We start from the raw sequence: 15,011 nt of genomic DNA on the forward strand, positions 1-15,011 counted from the left end.
AATATACTTCTACTTACATACTAAGTTTTCAGTATGCTGGCAGTTAAAATTTATGGGTGAAGTTTCTTAAACTTAAATTTTACTGTATTTGCAAACTCTAAGTTATTTTCCTTCTATAATAGCTTGCCTTAAAATATGACTACAGAACTTAAAGCTCAAACCATTGTGAGCAACACCACCAGGGAAGAAACCGTCACTGCTGCTTATCTAATAGGCATTCACTGAAAGGGGAATCCACTGAAAACTATTTGACAAAAGGTAGGAAAATTCAGCCACATACGACCCCTTCCCCCTCTTACATATGAAAAAAAGAAACACTTAAAATCTTTCCAGGACTAAAATTGTTTCAGCCCAGTGGAATGAATCCAGTCACATTTAAGTGAAATACAAAGTACTGTGTTTTCTCCAACTTATGTGCCTTGAAATACAATTCTTTAACCACAAAGAACAAAAGAAATGGAAATAAACCTAAGATCTAAATTTAGTTTTAAATCAAAATTAGTAAATGTTTTAAAAAGATTACTGGCAGCGAAGAGTCCTGCTATAGTGAAATCTGCTCTTTTAATAGCAAATACTCCACTACATTAATATAAAGTCAGTTTCCGTAAGGAAAGCAGAAGGAGCACCCTAAAAGCAACTGCACAAAAAGCTAACTTTTAAGTCCCTCCACTCAACCGGTACATAAAAAGCGTCGAAATTAATATTTTTCCATAATCTACACGTTTCCGTATCCCAAGGTTTAAAAAGGAGATAATATGGTATTACCAAATAATTCACCACTGACTTCATTTAGCAAATAATGAACACAAAAACTGGGGGCTGGATGGTTAAAAAAAAAAAAAAACTATTCCTGAATCTGTTTTGGGGTGTCTCCGAGACCATGAAAATGGTAATTCATACAAGGAAATGCCTTAACAATCATTTAGTGAGGCTTTGACTCAAAGTAGACTTAAAACCCCAAATACTATCACTTCTTCAACTCAAGGGGGTGAAGAATAACGGAATTCTTCCGAGGGTAAGGGGGAAAAAAGTATTAAAAACATCGAATGTGTAAAGGTTTAAATCAGAAACAAAAATTTAAATCTCCAGTGGCACAACACTAAGTTCGAAACAATCATTAAGAGTGGTAGTTCGCCACGATTTGAAGCCCAAAAACATAAAACAATTACCACCGAGGAAAGGGGGCTTTGGTAACTCGTTTACTGGGTGGAACTCGTTTTTTTCCCCACAAGGGGGAAAAAAAAATGAGAAGAGAAAGACAATAATAGATAGCCTTAACATGAAAGGGGTGGAGGGAATGCCTGGAAAGTGAAGAGAGGGAAAGGTAGAAAGCAACTCTTCTGAAATGTGAAGAGAGAAAAACAGGTTCTACCCTGAGGAGGAATGGAACTGTTCCGGAGATACAGAGAGAGTCCCCCAACCTAAACGGCCGGCCTGCGAAAGGCCAGGTTTATTTCTCCACGCTCATCTTAGCACCATCAGGAAAACGAGAGTTAAAGGCCATTCTGCCTTACGTTTTCCCCATTAACATAGACTGGATGTCAGTAGCAAACGGGTGGGGGTGACGCGGAAGGGCGCAACAGCATCTCGGTGAGGGAGGGAAGAAACTTCGCAAGAAGAGGAAGCAGCAGCTCCTCTCTTGGCCCCTAGCACCGGCCGGCGAAGTTGCGCCACCGACGCCCCTGCCCCGCGGGCGCCCACTCCCCCTCACCCCTCTCCGCACGCACTACTACGCACTACTCGACCCTTCAAACTGCCCCCGAAGTCCTACTACGCCTCGGCTTCCTATCCCCGGACCCATCCCAACTAAGTTCCAGGGAAAGCTCCCGCCCAGAGCGCGGCCTGTTCCGGACAACAGGTGGGCAGTGGCGCCAGCAGGGCTGGGCCTCTCCTAGCCAGGCCCACTCCACTCCTCCCCGGCCAGGGCCCGGGGGCGCCCGGCTCTGGGACGGGGAGGGGGAGCTCGCTCCCTTACCTCCGCCATATTTGCCGTACTGACGGGTCACATCTCCGCGGCGGCCGCAGCTGGGTCACGGCCAGAACCCGGATGTGAGACTCGGCAACGGGACTCCAGCCGCCGCCGCCGTCTCTGCCGCTCCCGCCGCCGCTGCCTCGGCGGGAACGCGCAGGAGCCGCCCGAGCGCGCCCACCACACCCCACTCCGCCCCCTCGCGGCGCCCCGGCTGAGCAGGACTGGAAGGAAAAGGCCGGCGCGCGCGCGCGGGAGGAGGGGCGCGCGCGCGCGCGACCCCGCGGCAGCCTTCCCCGGGAGGAGCGCGGAGGGGGCGGAGTCAAGGTGGGTGTTGGGGGGGAGATGGGCATCTCAGCGCGGGGCGCCTCCCCTGCGCTAGCGGATCAGCTACTCCAGCTGGAGAGGGCCCTAAGGGGACCAGAGAGGTCAAGGAAAAGTGTCAAAAAAGCCGCGTCCAGCATTCATATCGCAGGGGAAAAGATACGTTATATTTTACATGTAGGCCTTTTTTGAAGTGCATTTGCTGGAAAACGGATGTTGCTGTGATGCAACAACGGCAACAGCGCAAAGTGGCGCGCTTTGAAAGCGGCTGTCTCTTGACAAGTATCTCTCTCTCTCTCTCTCTCTCTCTCTCTCTCGGGTGATTCTTGACAGGAAATGTAAAATCCCACATCCCCAAATCTTAGAGGTCAGAGCAGAGATTAAGAAAAGGGACTGTGGATAGGTAGTCTGCCATCCTCACATCTCATTTGCTTTTCCCCCATACACTTCCTGAGATGCCAGGAGCAACATAATTGTGCAACGTCTGAATTTTGCACAACTAGAGAAAATTCCAAAATGCGAAATACTAAAAAGCTGCTCTTTGATGGATCTCTGAATTGACTCCATAGAGGGAAAACCTACTTATTTGCAATGCCTGAAATGCCAGCAATTTGAAAGTTTATTTTAAAATATTGGCCTAGAACTACCAATTGGCCTTGATGCCAATGCTAATGACTGCAAAATAACAAACATGTTTCCCTTCCATTACTAAGGCAGATACTGGCTATTGCAAAGGTGATATTAAAACATGCAGTAACATACTTTACTAAACCAGTTTAAAAATCTTAATTTCAAAAAGACCGTTTCCCCCCCAAATGTTCAAGGGTTCTTAATGCAATTTCAAAAATGATTACCCAAATCAACCAGTCAAATATAAAAAGTAATTCCTTCCAAATAATGTAATGCCGGCACTACAATATACTGCGTAAATGTGCACATATACAATTTTTAATACTTAACTTACAATGCAATATGGGCTGTTTTCTTAAATTATTTGTATTCCCTTAAAATTCTAGACTCTATTAAGCAGTTTCCTTTTTCCAAAGATTCAACATTAGTTTGAAATTCTTATGTCCAATAATAATTTGTGCATGAATAATTTGTGCATTTATAGGTATATGAAGTAGCTGCTAAGTGAAAGGACATTACCTGGTAATTTGACAGGAAAAGAGTCCACAGACAGTCTGTAAACCAATTAAACATAAACATCTGATGCACATTTTCTACTGAAAGAAAAGCAAGGGAAAGAAGAGAAAGGAAAACTTTAAGGTTCCCAAATCTACAAACAATTTTTACCATTAACTGTACTGTACAGTATTTTCATTTTATTTTTTTAGAATACTTATACTATAAAAGTGTTTTTCAGGATTTCTTGGGGGAATAAGTATTTTAGTATAGGCACATAGAGTTACCCTATTGAATTACCTTAGTCCTTTGGACTCAAAAATCATTTTCTGAGAAGTCAGCTTGTGTTTAGTTTTGACTTTGAGGTGCTTGATGGAAAACAGCTGAAGGCAAAGAACAATTGATGTGCATAGACCTGGGGTGGGTAAAGACAGAATAAGGAGCCTAGAGGTAGAAACTCAGGCTTCATAATACCGTGGGGATAAAGGAGGATTTTCCATTTAACTACCAAAGCTAATACATGAAATTTAGCTAGTTCACAAAAAGAAAATTAAAAAGCATTGTGAAAATGCAAGGTACAGGAATAACTTGCTTGCTTAAACCCATTTACTCTTGGATTCTTCAGTTAAACCTCAACAAAAAATCCCAATTGTGATTAAAAAGCTGGGGATCGTGGTCCCTTAAGCTACTGAATGAATTCTGAAATGGTCAGGAAAATCAAATCTGGGACATACTTGAATGTGTCTCCCTCTTATTGATAAATGACTTTTAAGTTTATTAATATTGTGTATCATTTTTACTAATTTTAAGTGGCAATATCATTTGGGGGAAAAATTCCCTCTACATTTTTCCTCCCTTTTTTAATAAATGTGGGCTCAGTGCTCTTTTTTAGGTTCAGATATTCTGAAAATAAAGAGAAATAGCTCCAATATTGTAAGTCATTAGTAACACATTACTAATGAATTCAGTATGGTTTTATTCCCATTTTATTCTCATGATATACTTGTCTTTCAAAATTTTAGAAGCCACCTTAAGGAAAGCAGTCTTTCTCAGAAACTCTTGCTTACCTGTTCAGTATCAAATATGTAAAAAATTAACTATTCATTAGCCACAGAATCTTTGTGTTAGATGGGACCTTAGAGGTCTTTTAGTCAATTTCTACCCTGTCTAGGTAGGAATCCCTCATTATGTGTCCCCACTACCAGGCTTTTCCGCCTATCCTAAAACACCTCCAATGACTTACTGTCTGATGAAGAGGCTGCTCTTTTCAGAAAAAGCTGTATGTTTGGAACATTCTCCTTTTTATTAAACCGGAATCTATCTCCTTGTTACTTCCATCCATTTCCCTGAGTTTTTCAGCACTTTGGATTAATTCAACAGATGTCTTCTTTGTATTTAAGTGCAAACAATCATTATTTATACTTGGGTTAACAAAATATAAATCTTTAATGCCTACTGATACTAGAAGACCTAAAAACAAGACATGACAGAGTTAAAGGTATGAGAAAATTCACCAATACCTATAAGCTGTTTAAAATCATTACAGTTTATAGTATTTATTAATGTGATCTCCAAAATGGTATTGTTAGAATTGTATAGTAAAATATTTAAAGTTAAACTAAAAAGTGTAATTTCAATTTTATGTGAGGTTTGTGGCTAATGTCCCAAAACAAAAAAATCACTATACAAAGCCTGAATAAATGCCTCTTGAGCTCCCATTCCCCACCTAAATGCTTTCTTATTTTCAGGCAAACTAACATTAACTTTCACCACATTTAAGCTTCTCAAAACTGCTGTTATATTGGGAAATTATTTTTAAGCAATTTACTAAATACTCCATTAAAAAGTTATTAAACATTTTTATAGAGGCTATAATAAACATACACACACACACACACACACACACCCCGTTATTTTGCTTTTAAGAAAAGCATTTTAAGGTCACAATTTTACTTCAACCAGTACCTTAAACTAACCAATAAATAAAAGTCTTTGGTAATTTACATATACCTAAGAAATATAACCTTTTATTCAGTACCAATACCTGACTCAAATGTAAGTACTATATACCTATACTACATAAACAAAATGTTATGCAGTTCAGGAACCTCTCAAAATGCTCCAAGAAAATATTTTAACAATTTAGACTCTAGGGCTGTTTGAATGAAACAGATTAATGCAGCACATTCGAAACCCTAAAAACAAATTCTCTACCTAGCTATTTTCAGAGTCCATGAGTCCCTTTTGAGATTATTTGGTAAACTATTTACTAAAATTTTTATTTGAAAGTGTCAACCTACACATGATGTGCAGGTAAAAATTGATGAATATCTACTAATTTGGTTGAAAATACCTAAATACCAAAAAACTTAAAAAGGATGTTTTTGATAAATTGAGAGTTTACCTTTACTTTAGTAGGCAGAATGCAGGTTACAAAGCAGTAATGCATTACATTCAGAAGCCCCACATCTATGCAAGAATCAGCATCATCTTTTTGTTAGTTTGGTTTTTATTATTAATGCCACCCCAAAACACTTACACAGCCTTTTGGTTCTTCAAAAAACAGTTTGGTTTTTTTCATAATTTTTACATAAAGAGTTTTATCGAGTGGCCCCATTTTATCAGATTATAACAAACTGTTATTTTTATAGTCCTAATACTGTTGACAGGTTATTTTTATCTCACCCAAACTCTGGACATTATTGGCCCATCATCAGTTCTCAAACACTGAAATATACAGAAAGAGTAATGTAATATTTATATTACTTGAGGGAGTTTGGATTTTCCCTCCCTTAATCTCCAAGTGTGCCCCTGCCTACCAGCATCACATCCGTCTTGTCTGCATTGAACCTCAACCAGTTGGTTCTTAACCACGTCCGAAACTCAGCCAGGCACTGGGAGAATCGAGCCACCACACCATCTGGATCAAAGGAAAGAAAGCCTCAGTAGTTATGAGACCAGAGATGATGATACCACAAGCTCACCATGTCTCTTAATTCTCAGCCTGTCTCTAATTTTAAAAAAGATGGCCAGGAATTAGGACAAGGATCCCATGACAATTTTATGAAAACATTAATGAACCTTGAGACATGCAATTTGAAACCAATGGTAAAGTAATAAAAACGACCCAATACATAGGTCGCCTCATTCCATCCATGATTGAAGAGTCAACTCCACGTCATCTGGGCTAAGCGGCCTCAGTAGACGGGCCAGTCTTGTAACTGCATAAGCTTTTCTGCAAAATTAAGAGTTATAGCGTTGGAGGAAGCTTTAGGGCTAACAGGGGCCCGGAGAAGGGTAGTGACTCGCCCAAGGTCACATAGCAAACGGGGACCAGAGATGGGCTCCAAGCCAGAGATCTTTCCACGAAAAGCTGCAAGAACAAGGCCATTTCAAGGAGGGGGAGGCATCTGTCCCCAGGGATCTTCCCACGGACCGGGAGGACCTCGTTCCTTCATATTAATGCCCTCTTCCAGTTTCTCTTCCCTCCCTCACTCCCTCCGAAAAGGGCCGGCTCGCCCAGGACCCCGCTCACCACGGGGACTGCGGTGCGAGCAGGAGCCTCCCGAGGGCTGGGACCGAACCCGGATCTACAGGGAAAAAGAGGCGGAGCCACAGGGGGATGGTCAGCTTAGCCCCACCCCGACCGGATTCGGGGGCCGAAAGGAGAAAGGTGCGGAAGCGAACTGGGCGAGACGAACTCACACCGCAGCGGATTCCCGGCGCGCCGCGACGCCAGGGAAGATCCGCGCCGCCGCCACAGCCAAAGCAAAAGACCGGGCTAGGAGGGGGTGCGCGGTGGAGGACAGCTGCGCATGCGCCTTGGGGGGGGTGGCCGGCGCTCTCCGGGAGGGGAAAGCGGGCCGGGCGCGTTCTCTTGCAGCCCCTCCCCGGAAGTTAAGGGTCTTCCGGGCGGTGCTCTACCGTGGGGGAGGGGAAGGAGAGAAAGGGGACCGAGGACACTTAGGAGCCCTTCATCCCAATCAGGACTAGGAGAGGAGAGATGGTTTATGGAGGCTGCACTTACAGCCGCTGCCGCTGCTGCCGCCGCCACCTTCACTGCTGCCGCCACCGCCTGAAGAAGCCCCATCCATCCGCCTGCAGCCGGGGAGACTCAGAACCTGGGAGGGGCCTGGGGCCCTGGCCGCCCGCCTCCTTTTTCTAGTCGTCGTCCGGAGCTTCCTTTTGCTCCACCAACCCTCTGCCCTCCCCTCCGCCTCCGCCCTCCTCCTCGGTCTCCAGCCGCCAGCCAACCGCGCGGCCGCTTGTTGAGCCCGGGCTCCTCCGTCTCCATGACGCCCGGCAAACATTCCCGAGCCTCAGCCGGAGTCGCTAACGCCGGGGGTTGGGGTACAGGGACGCCAGAAGCAGCTAGGGAAGGGGGTGGCCGACCACTCCACAGCCTGTCGCCACCATGCCCATCTCTCCAGTAAACAGCCGCAAGCAGCAGAACCTCTGGTTGTAAGTTCCGGCGCTAAAACCTTAGTCCATCCTCCTGGGTCCCGGAGGAAGCCCTTTTAGATCCTGTCTCTCTCTGCGTCTGGGTTCAGCCAGCCCTCGAAGCTCTCATGCGGCAGTGTCCCCTAACTTGGCCTAGTACAGACTTTTTCAACCCCCAAACTGCTGTGTTTGCTCTACGGGAAAAGATCGGCTTTGTTTAGAGCCGCTCTTCCTCCTTAACACTCTGGAGTTGTTTTTCCGGTCAGCCGCGTCATGCTTGTTGCCCCTTTCAGTCCTCAGGTTCCGTGAGCCACCAGACTGAACTTGACTATGCTCTGTAATCGAAGTTTATTCTGCCTCCTCTCCTCCTCTGCCTCCGTGCCTTAAAACCCATTACTGCTTGCGACGTTCTGCCGTTTCTGCAACACTTGAACGAGAGGTGGAGAAGAGCACACAGCTCTGTGGACTTGTTTTGCTTATAACAAATGGTCCCTTAGTAATGCCCAGCAATTGCACTAAAGATTCCTCATTAATCCACTCTCCCACACTTTTGTTCTCTCTTCTCAGACCTTCAACATCTCTCCTCCAATCTCCAGCTGAGCTAATCTTTCTTTAACAGAACTTGTTGAAAATTCTTGGGAGAGAACCATACATTCTTTCTTGAATATGGTTCTCAGCGTCTTTTTTCCATTCTACCACTCCACCAAAATAGTTTTTGTGAAGGTCAGCAATAGGCGTCCATCGAAATGCAATGGCCATTTCTCAGTTTCTTCTTAACCCTTCCACTTCTCGAATTTTGAATCACTTCATTTGGTTTCTGGGACACCACTCCTCCCTAGTTCTCTCCTTGTTTTATGGCTACTTCTTTTCAAAATACTTTGCTGGTACTTTTTCTTCTTTCCCATATCTAAATATTGGACTGTTGCTGGGGTCAGTCTTTAAACGCCTTTTCTTCACTATTGTCTTATGCCTTTAAAAATCACCTATACGCTTATGATTCACAAGTTTATATCTCTAGCCAGCACCTCTTCCAAAAACCAGACTTTAATAAAATCAACATCTGCACTTAGAAGTTAATAGACATCTCAAAATTCATATGCAAAACTAAACTAATTACTCCCTCTTATCTACTCTGCAGTCTTTGCCATTTCAGTAAATGACAATTTCTGCTCTTCCAGTTACCCAGTAAAAAAACCTTGTTGTTTCCCTTGACTTCTCTACTGCCCCACTCCATCAGCAGATTCTGTCATTTCTACCTGCAAAATAAATCGAAACTACCGCTTTAATAGAAGTCCCTGTAACATTACAGTAACCACCTAGATGGTCTTACTAACACCCTACACATGGTAGTCACTGTGCTCTTCTCAAAACCCTCCAGTTTTTCCCATTTCACTCAGACTAAAATTTCACATCATTACAGAGTCCCACAGGATCTCACCTTGGACTCTTCCCTTTGGCTCATTGTTCCACAACAACATCAGGCACATTATTTTCCCACTCTAAGGCTTACGCATTTGCAGGGTTTTTTGGGGTTTTTTTGTTTTTTTGTTTGTTTGTTTGTATTTGCTGTTCTTTGGAATATGGCACCCCCAGATAGTGTCATGACTCACTTATTTCCTTTAGATGTCATCTTATCAAAAAGTCCTTCTCTAACTACCCCTCATAAAATAATACTTCTAATTCCCAGCACTTCCAGTTCCTCAACCTTGGTTTCAGCTTATCCATAAAACTTATCCCTACCCGATGTATAATATACATGTTCATCAGTGCATCTTCACCCAAACTATGGTATTCCATGGGGCAGACATTTTTGTTTTGTTCACTCTTATTGCCTTGAATGAAGAAGGCACTCAATATTTGCTGACTGAACGAATGAATAATGTACTTCAGTGATATTGGTTACTGTGCATCCTGTCTGGTTTTTGTTTTTACTTGTAGGTATGGAAATCTCAAAGTAAAATTAAGTTGAATTCCTGAATTCTCTTGGGAATTTCTTAAATAATGACAAATTCCTAAGAGATTACCTATTGAGGAAAGAATCAGGTGGGAGATGGGAAGTAGTATAACCTTCACATTTTGAGATAGCCATGTTATCCAGTTAAAGCAAAATTTCACAGACTTCAACGTTTACAACCATTGATTTGACCTAATATGTTATTTCTCATCTTCCTCCTTTTAAGACTTAATGCTGATCTCAGAAAGGATCCCATAAAACATGTATTTATCAATTTTCCACTTTCTCTAATTTTTCCTGTATTAGCTCTTTCCCACTAGCTTAACAATCTCCCATTGTGGTAAAAACCACCACTCTTTCTTCAATGCGTTGATCCCACTTCTCTGCCCAGTTCCTCTATTCTACTTATTTACATGTTCATTCATTTCCTTTTGATTCTTCCTTAGAGTTTTCATGTTATCTATCCACTTTTTTCCATTAGAGTCCTTACCACATTACTCATAATTATTTTATTTCCTAATCTTGACAATTTCAAAATTTCTGCCATATCTTAGTCTGCTCTAATGCTTGCTTTGTTTCTTCAGACTTGTTTTTTGCCCGTTGATATGCTTTGTAATTTTCTGTTGAAAGCTGAACATGTTGCATCAGGTAATATGAATTGAGGTAAATAAGCCCTTAGTGTGAGGTTTTGTGTTTATCTGGCTAGGAATTAGGCTGTGTTTGCTGTAGCAGTAGGTTTATGAGGCTTCAATTTCCTCTAGTGTCCTTGTTTTTGTCTCTTTTTTTAGGTTCCCCTAGAGACTCCGTCATGGAGTCTGAGCTTTGTAGTTCTTCCCATTTCAATCCCCTGTTATTTTACTGGAGACCTGGTGGTGTGGTGGTAAGATGTTGGTAGGAGAAGTGTTCCATAATCCTGTAATTAGGTCTTAGTCTTTTAGTGGGCCTTTGACCCTGGGCTGTGACCTTCATAAGTGTTTCTCAGATTTTTTTCCTTGGGTGAAACAAGAGGTCTAGAGGGACTTGGAGTTGGGTATTTCCTTTCCCACATGTTGATGAGGCTCTGCTAAAATAATTTTCCTTGAGGGTAGACCTTTGTTAAGAAAAGCTGAACATTCTGGGTATATTTTAGAATGGTCATGCCCTATCCCCCTGCTGGAATTATGAGGGCGTTTTTCTTTGATCTTCTTCCGGAGAGCCTGATGGGTGTCATAGTAGGCCTCTATGAGGCTGGGGCCTGGGAGTTTTTTGGTTTTTGTTTTTAAAGATTTTATTTATTTATTTGACAGAGAGAGAGATAGCGAGAGCAGGAACACAAGCAGGGGGAGTGGGAGAGGGAGAAGCAGGCTTCCCGCTGAGCAGGGAGCCCAATATGGGGCTCGATCCCAGGACCCTGGGATCATGACCTGAGCCGAAGGCAGACGCTTAACGACTGAGCCACCCAGGCGCCCCGGGCCCTGGGAGTTTTTATCTTTCAAATTAGTTTACACTCAGTCTCCTGCAATTAGTCAATTACCCTTTAAGGTTTCCTACCATTCCCTGGCCCCAGTTGGAGTGTCTGTACCCAGTAAGTTGTGATTTCTCCTGCTTGTCTGTTTTCTCCTGCTTGTCCAGCTTTCTGGCCAGTGGTTTGTCTATAAACTGATCTGATGGATCTAAAAAGACGTGTTGATTTTCAGTTTGCTAAGCCTTTTTCTTGTGATAAAAATAACATTAGTGACTTTTGTGGTCTTTACATGTTGGACCAGAAACGTCTATGTTCACTCTTTAACCCTTGCAGTCTGTTGTCTCTGTTTCTTTACAGAAACTATTCAAAGGTCAATAATGAGTGACCAAAAGGTTTCAAAAGTCACAAGTCAAAAGTCAGTGCCTCTTTTCTGATTTCTTTTACCATCTCCAGTTTCTTCCTTTAGCTCTGTTACCTTCTCTTTGTGCCTTTAGGTTTTTATTTGGGGACTCTGTTCATTTATTATCATCTCCATGCAAAAATTCTCAAATCTGAATCTCTAGCTCTCACTTCTGTTCCTTGAAATTTACTTTACTCTTGCATTTTCAACTGCCACCAGACAGCTCCACCAAGATATCACTGATACCTAACATGACGTGTCTACAGTTTAACTTCTTACTTCTAACTTTACTTAGAAGTAAGGACTAATTTAATCATCACCTTAACTCTACAAGATACATACTATTATTAACTTTAATATACAAACAGATTAATAGCCTGTGAATTATTGGACGAGTTTGAGCATTTAAATTGACTTTTGAGTTTAAGCTTTCTTACTTGTAAAATATGACTATTAAGTATCTTACAAGTTATTTTAAGAATTGAATTAGAAAATATAGGTGGAAGTTCTTTGAAATTTAAAGTTTAAGTGGCATTGTTATGTAAGTCCTATCAGTTCTGTGTCTGCTATCTTTTAAGGGTACTTGAGATATGTTTTATAGACATGGAAATGACTGTTATGAGGGGAGAAGCTTTTTTAAATACTCATGGATCCATAGGAACAGGAGGCATGGCATGCCACACTACACAGGAGGCCAACTGGGAAAGCAGAAGGGCCAGTCAGGAGGTAGAACAAGCTGGAGGAAAACATGGGCAAGCACCTTTATTGTGGTTTCCGTGGGAGGAACAGACAGAGCAGAATAAGCAGGTTTAGAATTGGCTCGTTTGGATAATTTCAAAAGGCTCTGGTCGTAGGGACTATCTCTAGTTGTCTGGTTCCTGTTCCAAGGGTGATTAGGGCAGGTGGATAGTGGCCCAGAAAGTGAGATCTCTGAGAGAGCCCAATAAAAGGAGTTGGTTAAGGGTTTAGGCTCTGGATTGGTTGGTTTGCATACAAAAGGGTTGCTGGCAGGTGAGTCCCTTACTATGTTCAGGAATTGATTAGCCTTGGGAGGGGCAGTCCCTCCAGGGTCAGCAAGTTCTTTGATGTCAAAGCATCAAAATGCAAAAAATAAATAGACATGCTGAACACAGGTGTATTTTGTATTTGTTTTATTTCTACATCTGCCACGCCATGTTAAGCCTTGATTACTTCTCATCTGGGACTATTCCCATAGCATCTAACTAATGGTCTTACTTTTAGTATGTTTCTGCATACAGCTAAATTTTTCTGAAGCATAGTTCAGGTCACTTTACTCTTTTGCAGCAAATAAAATTTTGTACTTCCATTATAATCATGTACATGTTTTAGCTCTTTTATCAGACTATAAGCTCCTTAGGGCTCATATCTGATTCATATTGTATCCCTGCCAGTGTATAGCACAGGGCCTTATGTACAGGAAGTGTTTTATAAATAACTCGAATGAATGGAAGAAATTTATTTGGTTTACATTGGAATTACCATCTTCCCACTAAAATAAGGGACTAATACAGAAACTTTCACAAGCCACACCTACTTTTCCTCTTGTGATTATTTATTTCATAGTGAGATTTCTGTACATATAGCATGTTTTTAATGTCATTTGCCCCTATTTTCATGGAAGTGATTATCAGGAGTTCTTCCTATAGATACCAATTGAATGCCTTATATTTTTCAGTTATTGCCCTAGATAATGAAGATACAGGAGTCAAAACAAATTAGGTCCCTGCTTCGGAAAACTCAATAATGTACATACACCTCTACATGACCACTTGTATGATGACTCTGTTTTCAGGTGTAGTGGTTTTCAAAGTGGTTACCTCCTGAAATCTCAAACCTTCTCTAATTTTCCTCTTTTGAAAACATATATTTTCTAATACAGTTAGAGATGTACCATAAATTTCTCACATAATTGGCTACAGGCATGTCTTTCAATTTCTTTCAAAAAATGGTCTGTATTTTCGGATTTCCTACTCTGTCAGACAGAGTGCTAAGAGCTAGAGCTGTAACTGTGAACATGATAAACATGGTTCCTTCCCATAAAATTTACAGTGCGAAAATGTGGGAGAGTTCACTGATAATGCTCTCTCATGAGATCCTAGTAACTACCTAATCGATAAATGTAACATCATTCACTAATTCATTTCTAATTGGGTCCTATAGAGAGTAAAAAAGGAAGAACTGGTTTATGAGTAAATGTGATATTTCATTATGTATCTATTCAGTTTGAGATGTCTTATAGACATTTAGCTGGAGCCACCCAGTAGGCTGATAAACACCTGAATATGAAGATTGCATGTTTTGAGTTAGATATAATGATTTAGGGATTATTTATTCAACAAATATTCATTAAGCAGCTACTGTGTGTTTAGTACTATTGTAGGCATTAAGGATACAGCAGGGAACAAAACAGCCCCAAATCCTTACCCTCATGAAACTTAAATTCTAAGTGGGGGAGAGACAACTAATTCATAAGATATTTAAGTAAAAGATGCATTATGTTTGTTAGTAAGTCCTAACGAGAAAAATAAAGCAAGGGCTTATGAAATATTTGAGAGGAGTGTTTGACATTTTTAGATAGGGGAGTCAGGGAAGGCTACACTAAGAAGGTGGTTTTATGTAAAGACCTGAAGAAAGGATGCTAAACATGTACATTTATTGGGAAGAGCATTTCAGGCAAAGGGGACAGCAAGGGCAAAGGCTACGATAGGAAAATACACCTGGCAATATCAAGGATGCCAATGTGACAAGAGCAAAGTATACAAGGGAAAGAGTATTGAACATGAAGTCAGAGATCTAACAATGCATGTAGAACTTTTTAGGTCATAGTAAAGACTTAGACTTTTACTATGAATGAGATGGTAAACAAATGGAGGATTTTAAGCAGAGTAGTGATATGATCTAACTTGTGTTTTAGAGGATCACTCTTGGCTGCCATGTGGAGAATAGATTTCAGGGGATCGAGGTTAAGCAAGAAGAGTTAGAAGGCTGCTGCAGCAATCCAAGAGAGATAGGATAGTTATTTGTACGAGGATGGTGGCAACAAGGTTGATAACAAAATGGTTGGATTCAGGATATATTTTGAAGTTTTCTCACCTGAGCAACTGAAAGAATAGCATTACTTTTAACAAAAATGGGGGCAGACTGCTAGAAGAGTAGGTTTGCTGGACAAGGTAAGGGTGAGATTGTCAGGAGCTCAGTTTTGGACATGCTAATTTTGAGTCAGAGATGTCAAGTAGGCAGGTGGGTATATGGGTCTAGGGTTCAGAGGAAAGGTAGAGATATATATTTGGGAGTCATATAGATGGTATTTAAATCATGCATTAGATGAGTTCAC

The 15,011-nt window shown here is 41.6% G+C and overlaps 2 protein-coding genes across 22 annotated transcripts in view; one reads left to right on the forward strand and one right to left on the reverse strand.

Moving 5' to 3' along the window:
- The window catches only part of MIER1 (MIER1 transcriptional regulator), a 65,998-nt gene extending 58,270 nt beyond the window's left edge, over positions 1 to 7,728 (reverse strand). For 2 of the 20 annotated variants that reach the window (XM_032426604.1, XM_032426575.1), the window contains exons 1-3: positions 7,446 to 7,728; positions 6,238 to 6,338; positions 3,443 to 3,516 (exon numbers count right to left, since the gene is read on the reverse strand). In XM_032426604.1, coding sequence (XP_032282495.1) covers positions 3,443 to 3,516; positions 6,238 to 6,338; positions 7,446 to 7,728 — 458 coding nt within the window. Of the gene's footprint in view, positions 1 to 1,975; positions 2,183 to 3,442; positions 6,339 to 6,953; positions 7,226 to 7,445 lie in introns of those variants that run through there. The other 18 variants (XM_032426737.1, XM_032426728.1, XM_032426719.1 and 15 more) reach the window with 18 other exon arrangements.
- The window catches only part of WDR78 (WD repeat domain 78), an 89,285-nt gene continuing 81,903 nt past the window's right edge, over positions 7,630 to 15,011 (forward strand). The window contains exon 1 of one of the 2 annotated variants that reach the window (XM_032426553.1): positions 7,630 to 7,879. In XM_032426553.1, coding sequence (XP_032282444.1) covers positions 7,833 to 7,879 — 47 coding nt within the window. In that variant the 5' untranslated portion in view covers positions 7,630 to 7,832. The remainder of the gene's footprint in view (positions 7,880 to 15,011) is intronic. The other variant, XM_032426562.1, reaches the window with a different exon arrangement.

Source organism: Phoca vitulina, unplaced genomic scaffold, assembly GCF_004348235.1.
Source record: "Phoca vitulina isolate PV1807 unplaced genomic scaffold, GSC_HSeal_1.0 scaffold2, whole genome shotgun sequence".
NCBI lineage: Eukaryota > Metazoa > Chordata > Mammalia > Carnivora > Phocidae > Phoca > Phoca vitulina.